General features: G+C 35.7%; 1 protein-coding gene and 1 long non-coding RNA gene across 2 annotated transcripts; both read left to right on the forward strand.

Moving 5' to 3' along the window:
- Positions 1 to 6810: 6810 nt before the first annotated feature.
- LOC117320487 lies at positions 6811 to 9584 on the forward strand. The gene is made up of 2 exons (XR_004531052.1): positions 6811 to 6922; positions 9526 to 9584. It is a non-coding gene; the product is annotated as an uncharacterized LOC117320487 (long non-coding RNA).
- Positions 9585 to 9725: 141 nt separating this feature from the next.
- Positions 9726 to 14763, forward strand: LOC117320488 (zinc finger protein 2-like). The gene is made up of 3 exons (XM_033875077.1): positions 9726 to 10112; positions 10499 to 10848; positions 11682 to 14763. The coding sequence occupies exons 1-3, from the start codon at positions 9962 to 9964 to the stop codon at positions 13608 to 13610; spliced, it is 2430 nt and encodes an 809-aa protein (XP_033730968.1). The 5' UTR covers positions 9726 to 9961; the 3' UTR covers positions 13611 to 14763.
- The last annotated feature ends 4111 nt before the right edge of the window (positions 14764 to 18874 follow it).

The following is an 18874-nucleotide window of genomic DNA, read 5'->3' on the forward strand; positions in this document are numbered from 1 at the left end:
AAAAGTTAAAGCTCTTCTTCGAATACAAAGTTTTTGAAAACTTAAATGTATATGTCAAGACTTAGTCAAATAAATTCTTTTCGATAGGAATGCTTCTGTCTATTTGAGTGTGCTTAAGCTCTTTGTTATAAATCAGAAAACAGATGGTAGAATTTACCTGGAGCATTTGATTTATGTTGCCCATATTAATTTTTCATTTAGTAGTGTCACTATCACTTGGGAAACTATCTAATTCGATATCTTACTGGTATTCAACAGGATACAATTCATTATTCTGTACAGTACTACAGAGGAAAAAGTAACACATTTTTAGGAACTTTTTTTTAATTTTTAAGGTTATTAATGAGTGCACCACATGGCTTCCGTCTACAAAGGTCATCCACAACACAGCTAGTAAAAGACATGGAAGAATAGACGTCTAGCAAAACTACTGACGTTGTCTAGTTTGATTTTGTAAAGCGTTTGGCAAAATATCGCACCGCCTCCTACTATAGCAATTAGAAAGCTCTGACACATCGATGGATTAAGGGTGTCTTAACAAATCTCGTGCAGTCAGTCAGGATACAAATTCATAATCCTCATCAATTAAATTCACTACAGCAGAGTGCCTAGGGGAGTGTGTTAATTAGGATCTATTTTGTACATCAACAACATGCCAGATGACCTTTAATGTGCCATAAAGCATTTAAAGATGACGCGAAGCTGTACATACCTCATCTTTGGCCAAATGCCAAGAGACTTTCCAGCATTGCATTAATATACCAATGACACCAGTTACAATGTAGTCGTTAAAAGTGATATCACCTCGTCATTGATATCATATCAAGTTTGAATAGTTGATATCTTGACAATCTAATTAAAATATAGATGCTCATTCTCGCTACGTTACATGAACATCTTACGACCATCGCATAAGGGGTTACGTCAGCAATCGTTTTAAATATTGAATCTGAAAAAAGCTGAGTAAATACATAGGTAATGATTAAGTTATGTAGCAAATGAAAAGAAGAAAGAAAAAATGTATGCTTTTTGGAGAAAATGCAACAATATCAATTCTTCATTTTTCTGAGAAAACTGAAGATAAACATGCTGATAACATGATAGATATCATATATGCAAAGCAAGACATTACAGTGTTGAATACATTATGGATTTTGAGAAAGAACATGCTCATTTTACATTAAGCGAAATTTTCTGAAGGTCAAAAACACAACTTCCTATTGCAGTCCATTCGTTAGTATGTGCTTAAACATCTCCAAGCAGTATAATATTAATTGCCCAAAAATAGTAATATGTGCAAAGTGATTCAAATTGATTGACAATATTGTTAGGAATTTTGTTTAAAGAAAAACGAGCATACGGGAAAATCTGTTTTGCATTGAAATATTGTGAAGTGAACCTCAATAAAATGAGAATAAAAATTTCTCTCCTTTTCATTAGTACATAGGGAATGACACCCATAACTTCTATCAGTTGGTTGTCTTTGCCGGGCCCTTCCCGATTACAACCTGGAGATACAAACTCCATATGGATGCATTGTAATACTAATTACATTTACCTAGTTCATCTTAAACAGTCATACAGAGTAGCCCCTAATGCCCCTGTCACACTTGACCGGATTGGTGTACCGGACTTCAACGGATAGAAATTTTTGTTATCCGGTGGTATACGGTGGCAAAGTTGTCAGTCCGGTAGAAAAATCCAAACTGACGACGTACTTGCACCGAATATGGAACGGATAAAACGTACCAATAACGAACATGTACCATGTAACGAACCGGTGAATCAGGACGTGTACAGGATGCATTCCGGACAAACCGAACACCTAACGGACATTAACGCGCGCGTGCAGAAAAAAAAACAAGATATATGCATTTCTCCGCAGTTCTACCATGAGTTGGTCATATAGACCGAACTGCCTTCGTCTCTCCGGGCTCAGCCATGACCTCGACCAATAACGTCTTCGCTGTTGCCTGCGGTGCCTTCTTCAACTGTGGGAAAGGTACTGGTGAAGGTCCATCTGAACATTGTTCATATGCATTTCTGCCTGCAGCAAGGCGGCCCTAAACTGCACAGAAACTTTAGTCTGACATTCCATGCTGACAACTGTCTGTGAATCTAATTTGGAAGATTCCAAGAACCTTTTTATATGCCTGCGATAATTAATCAGTTTCTGTCGGTAGTCAGTTCCTCCCCCTGTAGGTATCCTGTAGGTATTCTGTATTCATCCGTTCTGTGCGTGTTATTCGTTTTCAATCCGTTTGTCTATTCGTCGTGTCCGGTGTTAATCCTGCAAGCATCCTGTGTTTGTCCGTTATGTGTCCGTTATGTGTTCGTTATGTGACCGCTGAAGGTCCGGTTTATGCGTGGCGTATGCGTTCAAGTTCCATCAACGGACTGGGTAACGCATGCCCCCCGTACACCTACCGCATATAAACGAACAATGACAGGATATATACAGGATAAAACGGACATGCACAGGACAGCCAACGAATATTCTTATCCGTACTGTCCGTTTCAAGTTTTGTGCATGCACAAAACTTTCCAACGGATACCACCGGACGCACCGTACATCACCTGACATGAAACGAATGAACCGAACATAAAACGGACATAAAACGGATATTGACGAACATCACCGGATATCCAAAAATGTTATCCGTTTCACGTCCGGTGGCCCAATCCGGTAAAGTGTGACAGGGGCATAAGGATGCCATATTTTATAAGTTTTGTAAATAGTAAATACATGTATATATATAATCATGCTGTGTGTTAATAAACGCAATGTTTCTATAACTTAAGACTATGTAATAACAAACTAAAGTGAAATTTACACTTTCAAAATTGACACCATGTTCCCTGATAACCACAAATAGTATATGTTCTTACCACGGCTACATTAAACCACCTAATCTGGAATCCAATATGGCTTCCTTGTCCTGGAATCTGATTGGCCATGTTAGTGTTGGTCTACATCGTAGTCTAAGTCGACCATACCTAATTCCTGGAAGAGGGTGGTTGGTAGCGAAATCTACATTACTTCAGGTTCAGTAGGATACTGGCAATATATATAATCTTTACGGAAATATAATGGTGTCGGAGCAGTCATGCTGGATCCAAACATTTTACCTTAAACTGCTCATACAATATCCAGTGAGTGCCGATAGTTCCAGATCTCGTAGCCACCATCATCACTGAGGCGCTCACTGATGTAGCCAGCTGCCAGTGGTTTTGTACATGTATGTGCCACAGGATATTGTCCGAATGTATTCCATGTCTAACTTTAGAAGGTCCCAATTATCGGCAGTCGCGTCTAGCTTTACAAATTGTGACTTGGCCCTTCTGGTAAAATCTTACCCACCTTCACACGCTGAGTTAAGGTGTTGTACTCATTAAGGAGATCTTTCATTTTGTCGGCCACCATCCTATCCTTTGCGTCTCGCTCTGGTGTTCTAATATATACGCGTCCTCGGATTCCATTGAGACAGACTGTTACTATTCTAACGAATGCTTCGATGCCATCAAAGGAATAGTTGGGGGCAAGTTGCGTTTTGAAAAGCAACCTTTGCTTGAATAGTGTGTGATATGTCTCCACTACCAATCAGGATTTCGTTATGGATCTATCAAGGTTGGCTTATAGGTCGCCATGTTGAGTCTGTCCAGGTTTAGATAGACGGCATCTTTGTAGTCAAACCACGTGATTCCAAATCTGACAAAGTATCCCTAAACCTTCGATTAATAACGACATAGTCATCTTTCTCCAGCCAGGAGAGACTATCCATGGTGGCTTTAGTTGGCTTTTGTAAACCATTGTCGCTTCCAGTAAAAATTCCTACTCACTGTGTCTAGAATGTAACCATTAGGCAGGGTTATGCTCATGAACGTCAAGCAGTTCTGGTTCTTCTGGCCAGTAGGAGATTCTCTGGAGCTTGTGATCAGAACTTAGGAATAAAGATATATGTACCGTCAAGTATGGAAGTCACTCGCTCGCCAAAAAATGCTTCGGAGAACACTGTGTTGTGCTCCAGAATGTTTTCTCTTGTAAGATGTACACGTTCAAGGAACAATGGAACAATATTTATGTCTAATGATTTTACTATGGAATGCAATGTTTGCGATATACTGGAAACTGACGTGGTAAAAATTGTTTAACACTGCTTCAAGGATATGTACGTCAGAACAACAGCAAGGCATCCTCGTGGTTTGGAGTGTAGACGACGAACGATGTGAAAGAATTTTTAGAAACTGAGTTCTTGTCCAGCCTATCCATATTTTACAATCTGCATCATCCAGAGAGGCGAAACGCAGAGTAAAGGAAGGCCCTTGCCTTAATAGGATATGTGATATCTCCAACTTAGATCATTGGTGATTTCCTTTGATCTGGTTTCATCAGTGCGAATTTCAACGTAAGGGTTAAGATCTTCCTATGAGATCAAGTTAACAAATACATGAGGACCAAGGACACCACAGAAGGGATAAAAGATGAGTTGGTGTTATTCTAATCTTATATTAAGAATAGCCAGAAATATTCGAATCTTATATTAAAAAATAGCCAGAAATATTATAATCTTATATTAAAAAATAGCCAGAAATATTATAATCTTATATTAAAAAATAGCCAGAAATATTCTATTCTTATATTAAAAATAGCCAGAAATATAATAATCTTATATTAAAAATAACCAGAAATATTATAATCTTATATTAAAAAATAGCCAGAAATACTAGGTATTTCTGGCTATTTTTTAATATAAGACTAGACATGCCCCTGTGTACATAGTGTGCATTTGGCGTGGAAAGACTGGCCTTAACATATACAGTTTTATCTTCTATGGGTAATAATGAGATGTTCCGACACGTTTCATCATTAACACGAACGTTTTGATCTTCAGGTTGCGACTTTCTTTTCTGATAATTCTTTAAGCACTTCACACACATGTGAATATCTTGATCATCGGTAAAGTTGTTGTCATCAAACAACCAACTATACTGGGAAGTCTTATATTTCTAGGTTTCAATGTCTTTCCTAAAGACAACTTCTCAACCCGCAGCTACACAACTATCTCTCATTGTGAAAACGGTAATACATAAGGTGTTTATACAATTTTGTAAGTAGGATAGAAGCGCTAATATATAATATTTCAAATCACGGACATAGAAGCTATTTACTTGAAGGAATGGGAAAAAGTAATGTCTAAAGAACAATGAAATTTCGGTATATGGAGTATATTGTTGCAAGATTTGTTTAATCACTACCGGCGTGATACGGGTTGTTATATATTGGGAATGGGACATGTACGCACATTAAGGTTTGGAGTGTAACAGGGGGGTCTGTTATGTCCATTATCGTTCAACAATTCATTGGAGTGACACACATCAAAGCCAAAAATCAACACTTTTCACAAATGATAAAGTTTTGATCTTTGGGCAAAATTAGGATAAGTGATGAAACTCTCTATACGCTAAATAATTCTGAATGGACTTAATAATTTCAAGGTAGACATTCATAAAATTTAATTTGTTCACAAAAAAAAAAACCATCGTTTTTCTTCACAAAAGGCTTAAAAATTACATATGCTCGGCTGTATACTTACTGTTGTAGTATTTTGGTATTTAGTTAATTTATTGTTCAAAACTTCTTATTTCGTTAAAATAAATAATTTTATTTGTTATCTGTTTTTGACAATCTGCATTCTTAAAATTAGTTAAGAAATTTAGTCATGTAATTAATTAATTAATTAATAAATAATTAGGCAAGTGCATCATCGATCAATTTGGGTTAAACGTTTAGCCAAGGAACCAACTTTGATGGCACAAATTAAGCAATGTATCGGTGAGAGGTTGAGATCTCGAAGTGTAACAAAAAATCTTTAGGTCGAACCCTATATATATGGGAAATTAACATTGCTGGACACCCCACCTTTTGCGTAAATAAACGCCAAATTTACATAACGGCCGCTTAATGTTCAAAGTAAATAACAAATATCGAAATATATTACCCTATTGTGAACCTTTTTTCTCCAAAAATACTCGATCACGTCGAATCGTTTTCATTTTTGGATCAGTTAAAACATCGGCACTTGTATCTGGTAATTAACACCAGAACTACATATCGAGGACAATTCTGGTGTTAATTACCAGATACAAGTGCCTATATATGATTAAAAGCTGAATAAATTCCACGGGCACTGATGAAGGTTGAAGCATTAAATTTTCTTTGTAACAACGTTAATAAATTTTGCATCAAATATAGTTTTCTCCAAAAGCTTTCGTCCATTTTTTTTATTCTATTTTATTTTGTTTTATTTGCTTATTTATCTATTTATTTATCTATTTTTGGATCAATCAAAAATTAAATACATTTTACTTTGCTTGGTCCAGCAAACGATTTAAAAAAAAAGTTGATTAAATATTACTGATAAAGTGTTAGTCACGCCTTCACGGCTGAGCGCGCAAATACAAAAGCGCACGCTACGTCGGTCTCCAACCTAGCAGAGTATGTACCCAATGACATATGTATATAAATACATCATAAAAGTTTCCTGTCGTGTTAACCTCTAATAATAAATTAGAGTAATATTCCTTTGTGTTACTCTAATTTATCATTTATTTGTGGAATAGACAGTTTTCAATTATTATTTTTTTCTTTTTGAGAAAAATAACAAAAGTAATAAAAATGGTATACTGAAAGTATCTTTTATTATTATGTTTTTCACCATGATCCGTTTTCCACCAATATTCATTCTATTAATTAGGCTATATTTGGAAACCGAAAGTAAAACTCTGCGCATGTTCAGGTTCAAGGCTTCCGGTTCTAATGCTTCTCTGCTTCTCGGACTTCTCCGATCACAGGCTAGAAGAGACTGATATGGCAATTTAACGAACTCTGATCAGTGTTTCAATTTGTAACACACGAAAGCAGGTAAGGGATAATTTGGAATACTATTTGTAATTTCATTTCATAAATGCTTCGACATGAATTCCTTCTCAATGGTTTATTTACCCCCCCCCCCCCCCCCCCCCACACACACACACCCTGCCTAATCACGGGCCTTTGACACGGGGGCACGGGAGCGCGATGCAACATCATAATCGGAATGATATTTATTGGATTAATAGAGGAGCAATAGACGCTGACTGAAAGTCTCTTTGTCCATATGCAGGAGAGACGAAGTCGTCCGGAACTCGAACACTAAGCTTAGACCACAGGTGCCTGACTCGTTTTATAAAATAATAACATATAGACTAGCCTAAGTGTACATATAAATGATATGTACTCGTATATGTTATTATTTTATAAAACGAGTCCGGCACCTGTAACTAGACATCCGAACTGTAGACAGGTGCTCTTCTAACCATTTGAGCTAGCTACCTCACCAACAGCGCCAGTTTTGTTATATCCTTTCCTCCTTCAACAAAGTCTTTTACACATAAGACCTTATACCTCCTCAGTGGTTTATTTTAGTTCGTAAAAATGCAATGACCAGACAGGGACTGGAACCTAGCGGCGATAACGTAGCTCTGGACGACGGACGGACAATTTCTGACAGATGGTCGTCATCAGACCTGCCGGAGAGCAGTGTATGCAGGGTATGAATATTCGTCGACTGGAACCCGGACCTCTGAACTCTAGACGGACATTCAAGCCATTTGAGCTGCCAGGCCACAGCTGTTCAGCTGAGTCCAGTTTTGCTACAATAGCTTTGTATATATATGATATATTTTCAGTTGTGAGTGACATGATTATTTTTTTTCAAATTATCTAACATTCTGTACATTAACACCAGACATTGGGAGAATATTCCATGCATTTACCAGAGGTATTCCTCAAATCAGTGTTAAGAGGTTGTTAGCTCACCTTCCGTGGCATCCATCCATCAACTTTTCATAAAAATTACTACTAGTCGTGAACAACAAAGTGAATTTTGACCAAATAATGCAGTGTTGTGGTCTGAAGCACCCTTCGCTTTGGTGAAATGGAACAAATACTTTAAAATAATTTTTCTGCTGTAGGAAAGAAAGGACTTTGTCTATAGTTAGTCTGAAGCATCCTTGGAAAACAGGCCTTCTGGTCCTCTTTTTCGGCATAGCCGTATAATATTCTTTTGGACCTGGATATGACGTGACAGGTGGCGTTACTGAAGTATGTGAATTACAGTGATTGGTCAATGTAGCAGTAAATGCAAAAAATGCAGATATGCAATTAAAAACGAAACAAAGTTATGATTGAATGCAAGCTGAATAAGTGGATGTATCTTTTCAAATGACACATTAATAAAATTATATTCCTGATTCAAATGTAGTCTTATTATCCCCAAACATGATTGAAACTGATATAATTTTGTTATCCGTGCTGAAACGCATTAGTTTGTTAATTTATTTCACGAGCAGTTTTACATTATAACCACCAGTTGTTGGTTAAAAAAAACATACCTTTGAGAGTATCTTTGATATTGTCATTGAGAGTTAATTGTTGAGAGTATCATAGACAATATCAATTAGAGTATCATAGACAGTATCAATGAGAGCATTTTTGACAGTTTATCTTTGAGATTATCATTGAGAGATAATCTTTGAGATTATCATTGAGAGTTAATCTTTGAGATTATCAAATTTATCATTGAGAGTTAATCTTTGAGAGTATCATTGAGAGTTAATCTTTGAGAGTATCATAGACAGTATCAATAAGAGTATCTTTGATAATGTCATTGAGAGTTAATCTTTGAGAGTATCATAGACAGTATCAATGAGAGTATCTTTTATAATATCTTTGAGAGTATCATAGACAGTATCAATTAGAGTATCTTTGATAATGTCAATGAGAGTTAATCTTTGAGAGTATCATAGACAGTATCAATTAGAGTATAATCTTTGAGAGTATCATAGACAGTATCAATGAGAGCATTTTTGAGAGTTAATCTTTGAGAATATCATTGAGAGTATCAATGAGAGTATCTTTGATAGTTAATCTTTGAGAGTATCATAGACAGTATCAATGAGAGTATCTTTGATAATGTCACTGAGAATTAATCTTTGAGAGTATCATAGACAGTATCAATGAGAGTATCTTTGATAATGTCATTGAGAGTTAATCTTTGAGAGCATCATAGACTGTATCAATTAGAGTATCATAGACAGTATCAATGAGAGTATCATTGAGAGTTAATCTTTGAGATTATCAAATTTATCATTGAGAGTTAATCTTTGAGAGTATCATTGAGAGTTAATCTTTGAGAGTGTCATAGACAGTATCAATGAGAGTATCTTTGATAATGTCATTGAGAGTTAATCTTTGAGAGTATCATAGAGAGTATCAATGAGAGTATCTTTGATAGTTAATCTTTGAGATTATCATTGAGAGTTAATCTTTGAGAGTATCATTGAGAGTTAATCTTTGAGAGTATCATTGAGAGTTAATCTTTGAGAGTATCATAGACAGTATCAATGAGAGTATCATTGAGAGTTAATCTTTGGGGATATTACTGACATATATAATTTATTTTATTATGTTTTATGTATTTTCAGATGTAACCAGCTACTTCTCCTTGAAATGGAGAAGCTTAAACTGCGGTTCCACAATTACCTAAAAAAAATCCTTATAGAGGAACTAGATTTTTCAGAAGAGATAACATTTCAAGTTTCGTCAGATATCTGTGTCGACAATTTTGAGAAAATCTCTTTCTTGTGGAAAGACCAATTTTTGAAAAGTACACACAGGGAAGATTTTCTTAAAATTCAAAGAACTGTTTTACAAGATATAGTTGGTTGTACAGAGTTGTCTACCCTACGAGATTTGGGACTTGTATTTCTGAAGCCACTGACGAATGCAGAGATACAGACCGAACCAGACAAGTATGCCAATCTAGAAATCCAGACTGAGCATGGTAGTGCTTACAAGGCACAGGAGCTGGGATATGAAAAAGAAGAGAAAAACTGCCAGGATGTTTCTACACAAACAGATATGGAGGATTTGGTTTCTTCAGAAGTGGAGCAATCTGTCAGCACTGCTTCAGTCAGCCAGGATTGTGTGTCAAACGCATCACCAGACATTGAGCCTGTTAGTCCTCCCGTCAAAACAACAAGTCCTCCAGTCAAAACAACAGGACCTCGAGGTGAGCTACTTCAGGGTAATGTAAAACTCACAAATATATCAAAGTTTGGATTCCAGGTAGATAGCAAATCTGTTTATGTTTTAAAACATGCTTGGCATAGCATTTCAGATTGTGAAAGTTGTCATCATGAATGTACAATGTATGTTAAAAAGAGAAAACAATTCACTGTTAAGAGACCACTTTCAGCATGTACTAAATGAATGTACATATTTCACAGCAGAATGTATAGATTGATCAAAAGTATAAATACAATGTATAGTACTTTGTATGTAATGAACTTGATATGAATATATATATATATATATATATATATATATATTGATTATGATAGTTGTTTGGGTAAGGAAGAGTTGTATAGAGTTGAATAACATTATGATTTATTGTAGGTAAGCGTCTAAGGAAACTGACGATTAATCTCGTGTCAAACCAGATAAAAACAGAAAATAGTGAATCTGACTATGATCCCCAAGAGTTTGGGGAAACAACTGATGATAATTCAGACACCGACGGCAATCAAGATGTGATGGTCATCAAGCCAACACCGGTGATGTCTCCGAATGATGTCAAATCACCAACATCTCTCCGACAGGAGGAGCTTACATGTCCTCTTTGCCCGTCCAAATTCCGGAGTCAGCAAGGAGCTGAGAAACACTTGAGGGTGAAACATGACATTGGAAATGTGTACATCTGTAAAATTTGTCAGGACATTTGTCCATCCAACACAGCAATGCATGAGGTAACAGATCTCGGGTCAGAATATCACTTGACAGTATGTAATGTTCTAGTCTGATGTACCCTTGTTTAATATTACAATTCTTACATCATTTCATAATTAACTCAGATTCTTCTTAATGAAAAAGGAAATCATACCAGATGACTCGATGAGATAAAATTTCAGACTGTATGTCTGATGAACTGATGATGATGATGAGGAGTAGGATGATGATGATGATGATGATGCTGATATGATGATGATGATGTTATTGAATCATGAGTAAGGATTATAGTTACTGTGGGTGTAAGTGTGAGAATGTGTGTGTATATATGTTTCAAATATTTTGTATTTATGGAAAAAATCTTGAAAAATTAAAAAATTAAAAAAACAAAAAAACAATAGATTATACATGTCTAGGGAGTTGCTATTAGTATTAGATTTGCCCTATTCTTATTGGATGAGAATGGTGAAAGTTTAATTAGAAAGGAAAGTTGAAGTTATAATTAGTACTTGCCTGTAAAACTTTGTTGTTGTTTACATTTTAATAAGATCTATCAATACACTTATGCATTAAATGTGGACTACTTCCTGAAAGTTTTTAAAGAATTTTTGCTAAAAGCAATAAAAACATTTTGTTAACTCATTTCATTGGAATTTAAAATATGTTTTTAGAAATGCTAGGAAGTATACCTGAAATGTGATAAAGTGGAAAAAAAGGATGAAACAAAATGACAAAATGTATTTTATGTGAATTTTGATTAGTATACCTATAAAAGCTAATGTACTGACCTGGTATGAGATATATCTATATGCCTATCCTTGATTAATACTTGTTTTAACCCAATCTGTTTCAGCACATGACCACCAAACATGGAGTAGAAGATTTGCCTGTAGAAGAAAAACGTAGGAAAAGACGGAGAAAAAATTTGCCACAGACTTTAAAAAAAGCAAAAGTTTCACCTATTCAGAAGCCAATGTCAAAACTGAAGTCAAAAAATACTCGTAAAAAGAGACCTGTCAGTAGTGTTAACAAACCGGACCTGATCAAGCATAAGTGTTCTCATTGTCCTAAACTGTTCAACACAGTAACTGCCATGCAGCGCCACATGCGGGCTAATCATCAGTTTTCTTCAGTGCAGAAATGCAACCAGTGTTCAAAGACCTACCTTTCAACTCGAGCTCTGCGACGACATGTGACCACCACACACCAGTTCTCTCGGCACCAGTGTGAGCTATGTGGGAAGGAGTTCACCAGTAAGGAATCCCTGTACCACCACAAGCGGGGTCTGCATAGTGACAGTAAACCGTACAAGTGTGAACAGTGTGGGGCCTCCTTCAACTTCAATCACAGCCTCAGACTACATCAGTTAAAACACAGTGGAAAACGGCCCCACAAATGTAAGCTATGTGATAAAAGTTATCTCACTTCAAACCATCTAAAAATGCACGTGGAAGGAGTCCACGGAAACAAGAAGAAATACTCATGTAGTATTTGTGGTAAAGCATTTTCCTACACAACCAGCTTGCGTGTACACGAGATGTCCCATGGTAACATTCGTCCATACAAATGTAAGACATGTGGGCTTGGCTTTATCAACAGCCACGCCCTAAAGTACCACACTGAGTCAAAACATGCAGCGGATACCTGGTTTAGTTGCGATATCTGTGGCAAAGATTACAAAACAGAATTTCTTATGAAGACGCATCGCCGTCGTCATACAGCAGACGGAACCCGCTTTATGTGCGACATATGTGGACACCTATTTATGTACAAAAGTACTTTAGAGATCCATGCAGCTGTTCACAGTGAGGAAAAGGCCTTCCAGTGTAGTACTTGTGGCAAGTCATTCAAAACCTATGCTACACTCTACTCTCACCAGTATGTTCACAAGACAGAAATGCCATATGAGTGCCCAGACTGTGGCAAGGCCTTCAAAACAAAGGAGAGGTGCAAGGCTCACCAGCGGCGCCACCTAGGACTGAAACCTTTCGACTGTGATCAATGTGGTAGGTGCTTCCCCGACAAAGGTGGACTCACCAAACACAAGAAAACTGTACATTGTGTAGAGAAAAAACATGTGTGTAGTTACTGTGGTAAAGCTTGCTCAAGGGCAGATAACTTACGGGTGCACATGAAAGTACACGAAAAAAACACAGCAAACCAGAGTAAAAATATCTCGGGTCTGGCAGGGTCTGGACCTGGACTTTCAACTCCAGTTGCGAGGAAGAGTCGATCACTTGCCAAAATAGATATAAAACTGACTACACCGTCTGTTGACCATCAGATGGACTCTGTTCCCGTGTATAGAGTAGAAAGTGAACTTGACCGTATAACATCAGAACATGGCTATGAACGCCTTATAGAGAACCTTATAGACAGAACTATGGATAAACCAGGGGATCCTAAACTTCCATTCACACAGACTAGACCAAATGTGGGTGGGTCTGCTCCTCCCCCTATATCTACCACCCCGGGGGGTGACAGTCTTGTGAGCAACATTTCTCCTGTACCAATATCCCCGCCCCTGCCCCGTGTGTACACTGACCCAGCCCAGTCCTATGAGTCAGAGGCTGGCTCCCATATTGTACCACTTCCCATTGCTATGACTCAGGATGGTCCTGTTGGTCTCCAACAGGCTACACAGGGAATTGGTACACCACTGCCACCAAATACCACCACACTTCCACCCCCACCACCTGCGGCTCCTTATATGTACATGTGGCCTTATATGCACCACCCCAACCAGAATAGCAGCCAATCCCATGAGAGCAATTTCTACTGAGTTTATATCAATGTTATTTAGTGATCAAAGTAGGATTGAATGAGTTATGTCACAGAAACTCCCGATTAGTGGGATTAAATATAACATCACAAAAACATGTAAGATGACTCCCGATTGGTGGGATTAAATGTGTGATGTCACAGAAACATTTTTATCTACCAGGGGGTACACATATACAATAATACAAGTTTTAAAGAAACAATTAGTTACAGTTATACTTATTCCTTCATGTAGAGGTTAAAAACCTGTGCCTGTATAAAAGAAATAATCACAGCACATTGTAATATGAAAATGAGTTCATTGTCATTATAAAAAGCTTTATTTTGATTTTGATACAATATGATTTTAGTCATTGAGATTGCTCTGTCTGCTATTCTGTGATGCAAATTATGAAAAAAATCTGGAGATATGCTGTACGTTTTTTTAGTTTTTTTGTTTTTGCTCTAGTGACAAAACTTTAGAGAGAATAATGGACATATGTATACTCATAATAACTTTGTATTGGTATTAGGCAAATTTGTTAATTTTCAGGGTTTATTGCAACAGCCAGTTGTTTATACTTCAGAGGCTGAGTCTCCTTGTAGTAGCTGGTGGCTACTTCAGTATCCAGAGCAATGGGGGTTAAAGTAACATTTAAATGCTAAAAAAGTTTAGATATCATTATTTGATTACTTAAGATAAAACTACATGTAGTTTGTCTTTCATATCTTTTTTATTTTTGTGTGTGCATTTTGATTTTAAGTAGATATAAAGTATTTACAGTGGCTCTATTTTTTGTCAGTGTACATCTATTTGAGAACATGTTACTTAATTTGTGCCATTCAAAATATTTTCGTTTTAAAACAGAAATGATCAGAAATATAATGATAACGTACAGACCTGTTTCCCTGATTAAATAGCAGTACATTTTGAACTCTCCTGATATAGTAGGGATTTGAAATATTAATAGTTAAAATACTTCCACTTAGTAAAATGGGTTACACAGTAATTACTTTGTCTTGTGTACACAATATCTCATGAACCGCTGCATAAAGATCATATTCACATCATAGCATCACACCATCGAGGTCTACACCCAATAAGATTTTGGCGGTCATCGGTCAAGGTTAAAGGTCATAGGTCGCACTTGACCACTTTTAAAATAAATCAAAGTACTGAAAGTACTGTAGGAGGCGTTAGTCAGATGTAAAAGGAGATATTTGAAATAAAGCAAGAATACAAATTAAACTGATATCAACATGACTAAACATTTCCACTTAAGTGTGTCAAACCAACTGGACATAATGGTTTTCACAGTCCTGATGAATGTAATGGTTTAGACTGTTCCGATGTACATAATGGTTTTAACCATCTTAAAGTTTCAAAGCTACTTCTAAAAGTAGTTAAACATTTCTTATTTCAATCAAACCTTTACTTAAGAAGTCAAACATTTTAAATTTTTTCAAATCAAGTTCTACTTAGGTACATGTCATTAACATTTATACTTTAAACCATCTTTTATACTTAAGCAGTTCAAAATTTGCATTTATGTGTTTAAAACAAACTTATATTTTATAGGCCTGGGTATTAGAAATGTCGAAACAATATGATATGCATTTCGATAAGTTATAACAATACACGATATGTATTGAAAATACAGGGAGTGTCTGCTACTTTTTTTGTTGAAAGTGTGCAATGTCTTTCAATATCTTGTAAACAAAATTGTTTATTCCTTTCTATTATGATCTTAGAATAATATCAAAATTAGATTGATGGCTTTTAAAAGTTATTACACTTTTTTTCAGCAAAGACCTCATTTTTAAGGACAATTATTTCAAAATTAGATATCAATTCAATCTATTTTAATAGATCCAATGTCAATATTAACAATAAACTGTGATTTGTGATTTAATTGTTGCTTTTTAATTTACCACCAAGATGTAGATAATAGCCTAGTAGCTATAGGTACTGTTTATAAATATACAGCGTTTTACATGCAAAATATTGAAGAAAATTTCATATTTGATATCAATTCAATATGATTGTATCAGTCCCTTGGGGTGGGGAAAGAACCCTGGGCCTAATTTTACATCAGGATTGTGTTCATCTCTTGGTGTCCAGCAAGATTATGGAGTTGGGATCTGAATGGTTTCACAGATAAAACAAGAGGCCCAGAGGGCCTGTATCTCTCACCTGGTTTGATGAGATATGAAACAATGATGCTCAAGTTTATTTGTCGCTGGTATTTCTATGTCAATATATCATAAGCATTTTATATGGATACATGTACATTGGTTTATTGTTATTCTAAAAATGTCAATTTAGCGAAATTGACCTATTTTGGTCCCATCCTTCAGCCCCCGGGAGGTTAACCCTAACATTCGTACAATTTTGAATACCCACCCCATAACCATGCTACCATACAAATGTAGGTTTTATACCAAATTGTGCAATTAATCCATGAAATGAAATTGACTTTGGGTACAACCCCATAGGGATTGCTACCACACCAATGTGAGTTATATCCATAACTTAGTTTCAGAGAAACCAATTGACCCCTTTTGACCCTGCCCCCCGGGGGTCAACCCCACCATTTTTTTCAATTTTGAATCCCTACCCAAAAGGATGCTAACAGTCAAGTATGAGCTATATCGATTGCTTAGTTTCAGAGAAGAAGTTATTTATGTCAATTAAGCCAAATTGACCCCTTTTGAGCCAACAATTGAATTGCAATTTATGGATAATTTTTAATTTTGGCAAGAAAACATTCTTTAAAGGGCATGTCTGCATCATTTTTAATAATTTGCCCTTGAAACTTCGCACATACCTTCATAAGAGCCGGTTCTTTAAAATGAGAATGAAGGTCAAGGTCAGAGAGATAAACTCAATATTTGTAGCCAGTCACACATGTTACATGTATCTGTTTGCCAAATATCCAGCCTTCATGTGTATGTGCAGTTTTGGGTCATTTTTTCATTTTGGTAGGAATTTCTTTTTAAAAGTGCCATATCTGCGTCATTTTGATTATTTGACGTTGATACATTGCACACACCTTTAAAAGGGCTGATTCTTTAAAATGTGACCCAAATTAATAATTTTGAAAGAACTTTGAATTTTTTTCATCATTTGACCCCCATGACCTTGAATGAAGGTCAAGGTCAAATATAAGTATAAGATTTGTAGCCAGCCATACGTTATCGATGCGCCAAACATCAAGCCTTCATGTGTATATAGATAAAAGAGCAGAAACCTTTATTCTGAAATTTTGGATTATTTTTTAATTTTGGCTGGAGAAAATAGCTTTATGATTCTTTTCCAAGTGCCATATCTTTCTGCCATATTTTTATCTGATGACAATAAAATATGCACATTCTGTTTCAGTGGACAATGTTCTTTCATATGAAATGAAAAAAATATTTCAGATTTTTATTTTTGACATTCGAACCCATAACAAGTCGTTGGCCTTGACATTCTCTGACAATATGTCATTGAGAAAAGTTTGCCCTAACCACATGCTAACCAATTTCCAATGAAAATGAAATAAATTATGCTAAAATATGTGTGATGAGTTTCCTATATAAACTATAGTAAAATGTATCCTCTCCCCAGGGAGAATGCGACACATAGGGGGCCATGAAATTAACAATTTTGATAAAACAGCTTAAGAACCTTTTGCACTACACCATTCTACCATTCTGCGATATCTTGGTCTTAAGAAGAAGACCAACGCATGACGACAGATCAAATTATAATGGTGTATATTATGAGCTGAATGTCAAAGGATTGTAAACTCTGTACAAATTGTATTATATTATCAGGCAGTCAGCCTAAATGTATGTTTCGTATCTACCATATTAGAAGTTTGATGTTTTGTACGATATATATATACTTAATTTTTACACATACATTAAAGGAATTAGCTACTTTCATAAATTAAGATGTTTTTTCCAGAGTTTACTAGGCCGGATGAAATATGATCATGAGCAATCAGTATGGTCAATATGAGATTTGATAAAATGCCTCTCGTAGGTCAACCACTCATGATCACTCAACTTCTTTTTGTAGGAGTCAATATTATATGTACGAGAATTAAACTCTCGCGATGTCTGTTGCACATAAGTACAAAGAAATACATTATGAATTTATCACTTAAGCCGAAAAAATTCACACTTAAGTAGCAATAACACATAATAGTCAAAAACCCAATATATGTGATCAGTGATAAGAAACAGTACTTATAAGCATTTTTGGCAAATTCATCCTGAAACAGCTATAGCCTTCCGTATTTGTTGCTTGTATATATTATATATATAGTTGTAAAGGTCAACATTGGAAAAAACCTAAATGGTTATACATGAATTCATAATAAATAGAATTATTGACAAAAAAGTTTCATTTATTTTCACACTTTCTGGAGACCAATAAGGAGATTGATGATTATTTTAAGGGATTTGTTCGTGACATGAAAATCAAACATTTTTAATTAAATTTCAAAAGCAAATATGGATTTATTTTGAAAGTTATGAGGAATATTGATATTTGAGAAAGTCTTATATTATATGGATTTGATATCGATTACCAATAGATATACATGTATTTATCCTTTTACATGAAAACAACAAAAAGTTATATTACATGAAAACAACAAAAAGTTGAACTAATATGTTAAAATGCAATTGGTATACATTTTGTTAATCTACAATTACTTTGTATTGTTTAAATATTCTATGTAATACAAACATTTCACAGCTTGGTGCTTACAAATGTATATATATATATTACATGAAAACATTTGAAAAGGTTGAATCGTGAGCTGAATAATGTATAAATAAGACAAGCTGGTTCAATAATAATTTAGCATTTTCATATATATTACGAGTGCGAGCTCACTAGGGATTAGAAATGTGTAATTTTCCTCGCCCAAGTGTAGATTTTGAACACATTCCACTAAAAATCACACAAGGTTTTTGTTATTCACACACGTTCGCTAAAAATCACACAAATTTTCATAATTCACATAGGTTCCCTAAAAATCACACAACGTCGGTAAACATCACAGTGGCCCGGTAAAATTCACACAGATCATGGCACGGCTGTGTACCATGCATGCATTCGGCACACCCGAGCAGGGCATCCATAAACCCGAGACCTCGGTTCAATGACGCAGCAAAATTTAATTTGACGCACGATTTTTGCATGCCGTGCTTCACATTTTGACCACCACTGTAATTAGTCTATCTGTTGTCCAATACCCAGGCTCAACAAAGGGTTTATTTGCTTATTGT

The sequence above is a fragment of the Pecten maximus genome, unplaced genomic scaffold (assembly GCF_902652985.1).
Source record: "Pecten maximus unplaced genomic scaffold, xPecMax1.1, whole genome shotgun sequence".
Lineage (NCBI taxonomy): Eukaryota > Metazoa > Mollusca > Bivalvia > Pectinida > Pectinidae > Pecten > Pecten maximus.

Coding starts and splice junctions, on each gene's coding strand:
- LOC117320488 (XM_033875077.1), top strand. CDS start 9,962: ATGGAGGATTTGGTTTCTTCAGAAGTGGAGCAATCTGTCAGCACTGCT. Junction 10,113..10,498: donor CAAAACAACAGGACCTCGAG/GTGAGCTACTTC, acceptor GATTTATTGTAG/GTAAGCGTCTAAGGAAACTG. Junction 10,849..11,681: donor CCAACACAGCAATGCATGAG/GTAACAGATCTC, acceptor AATCTGTTTCAG/CACATGACCACCAAACATGG.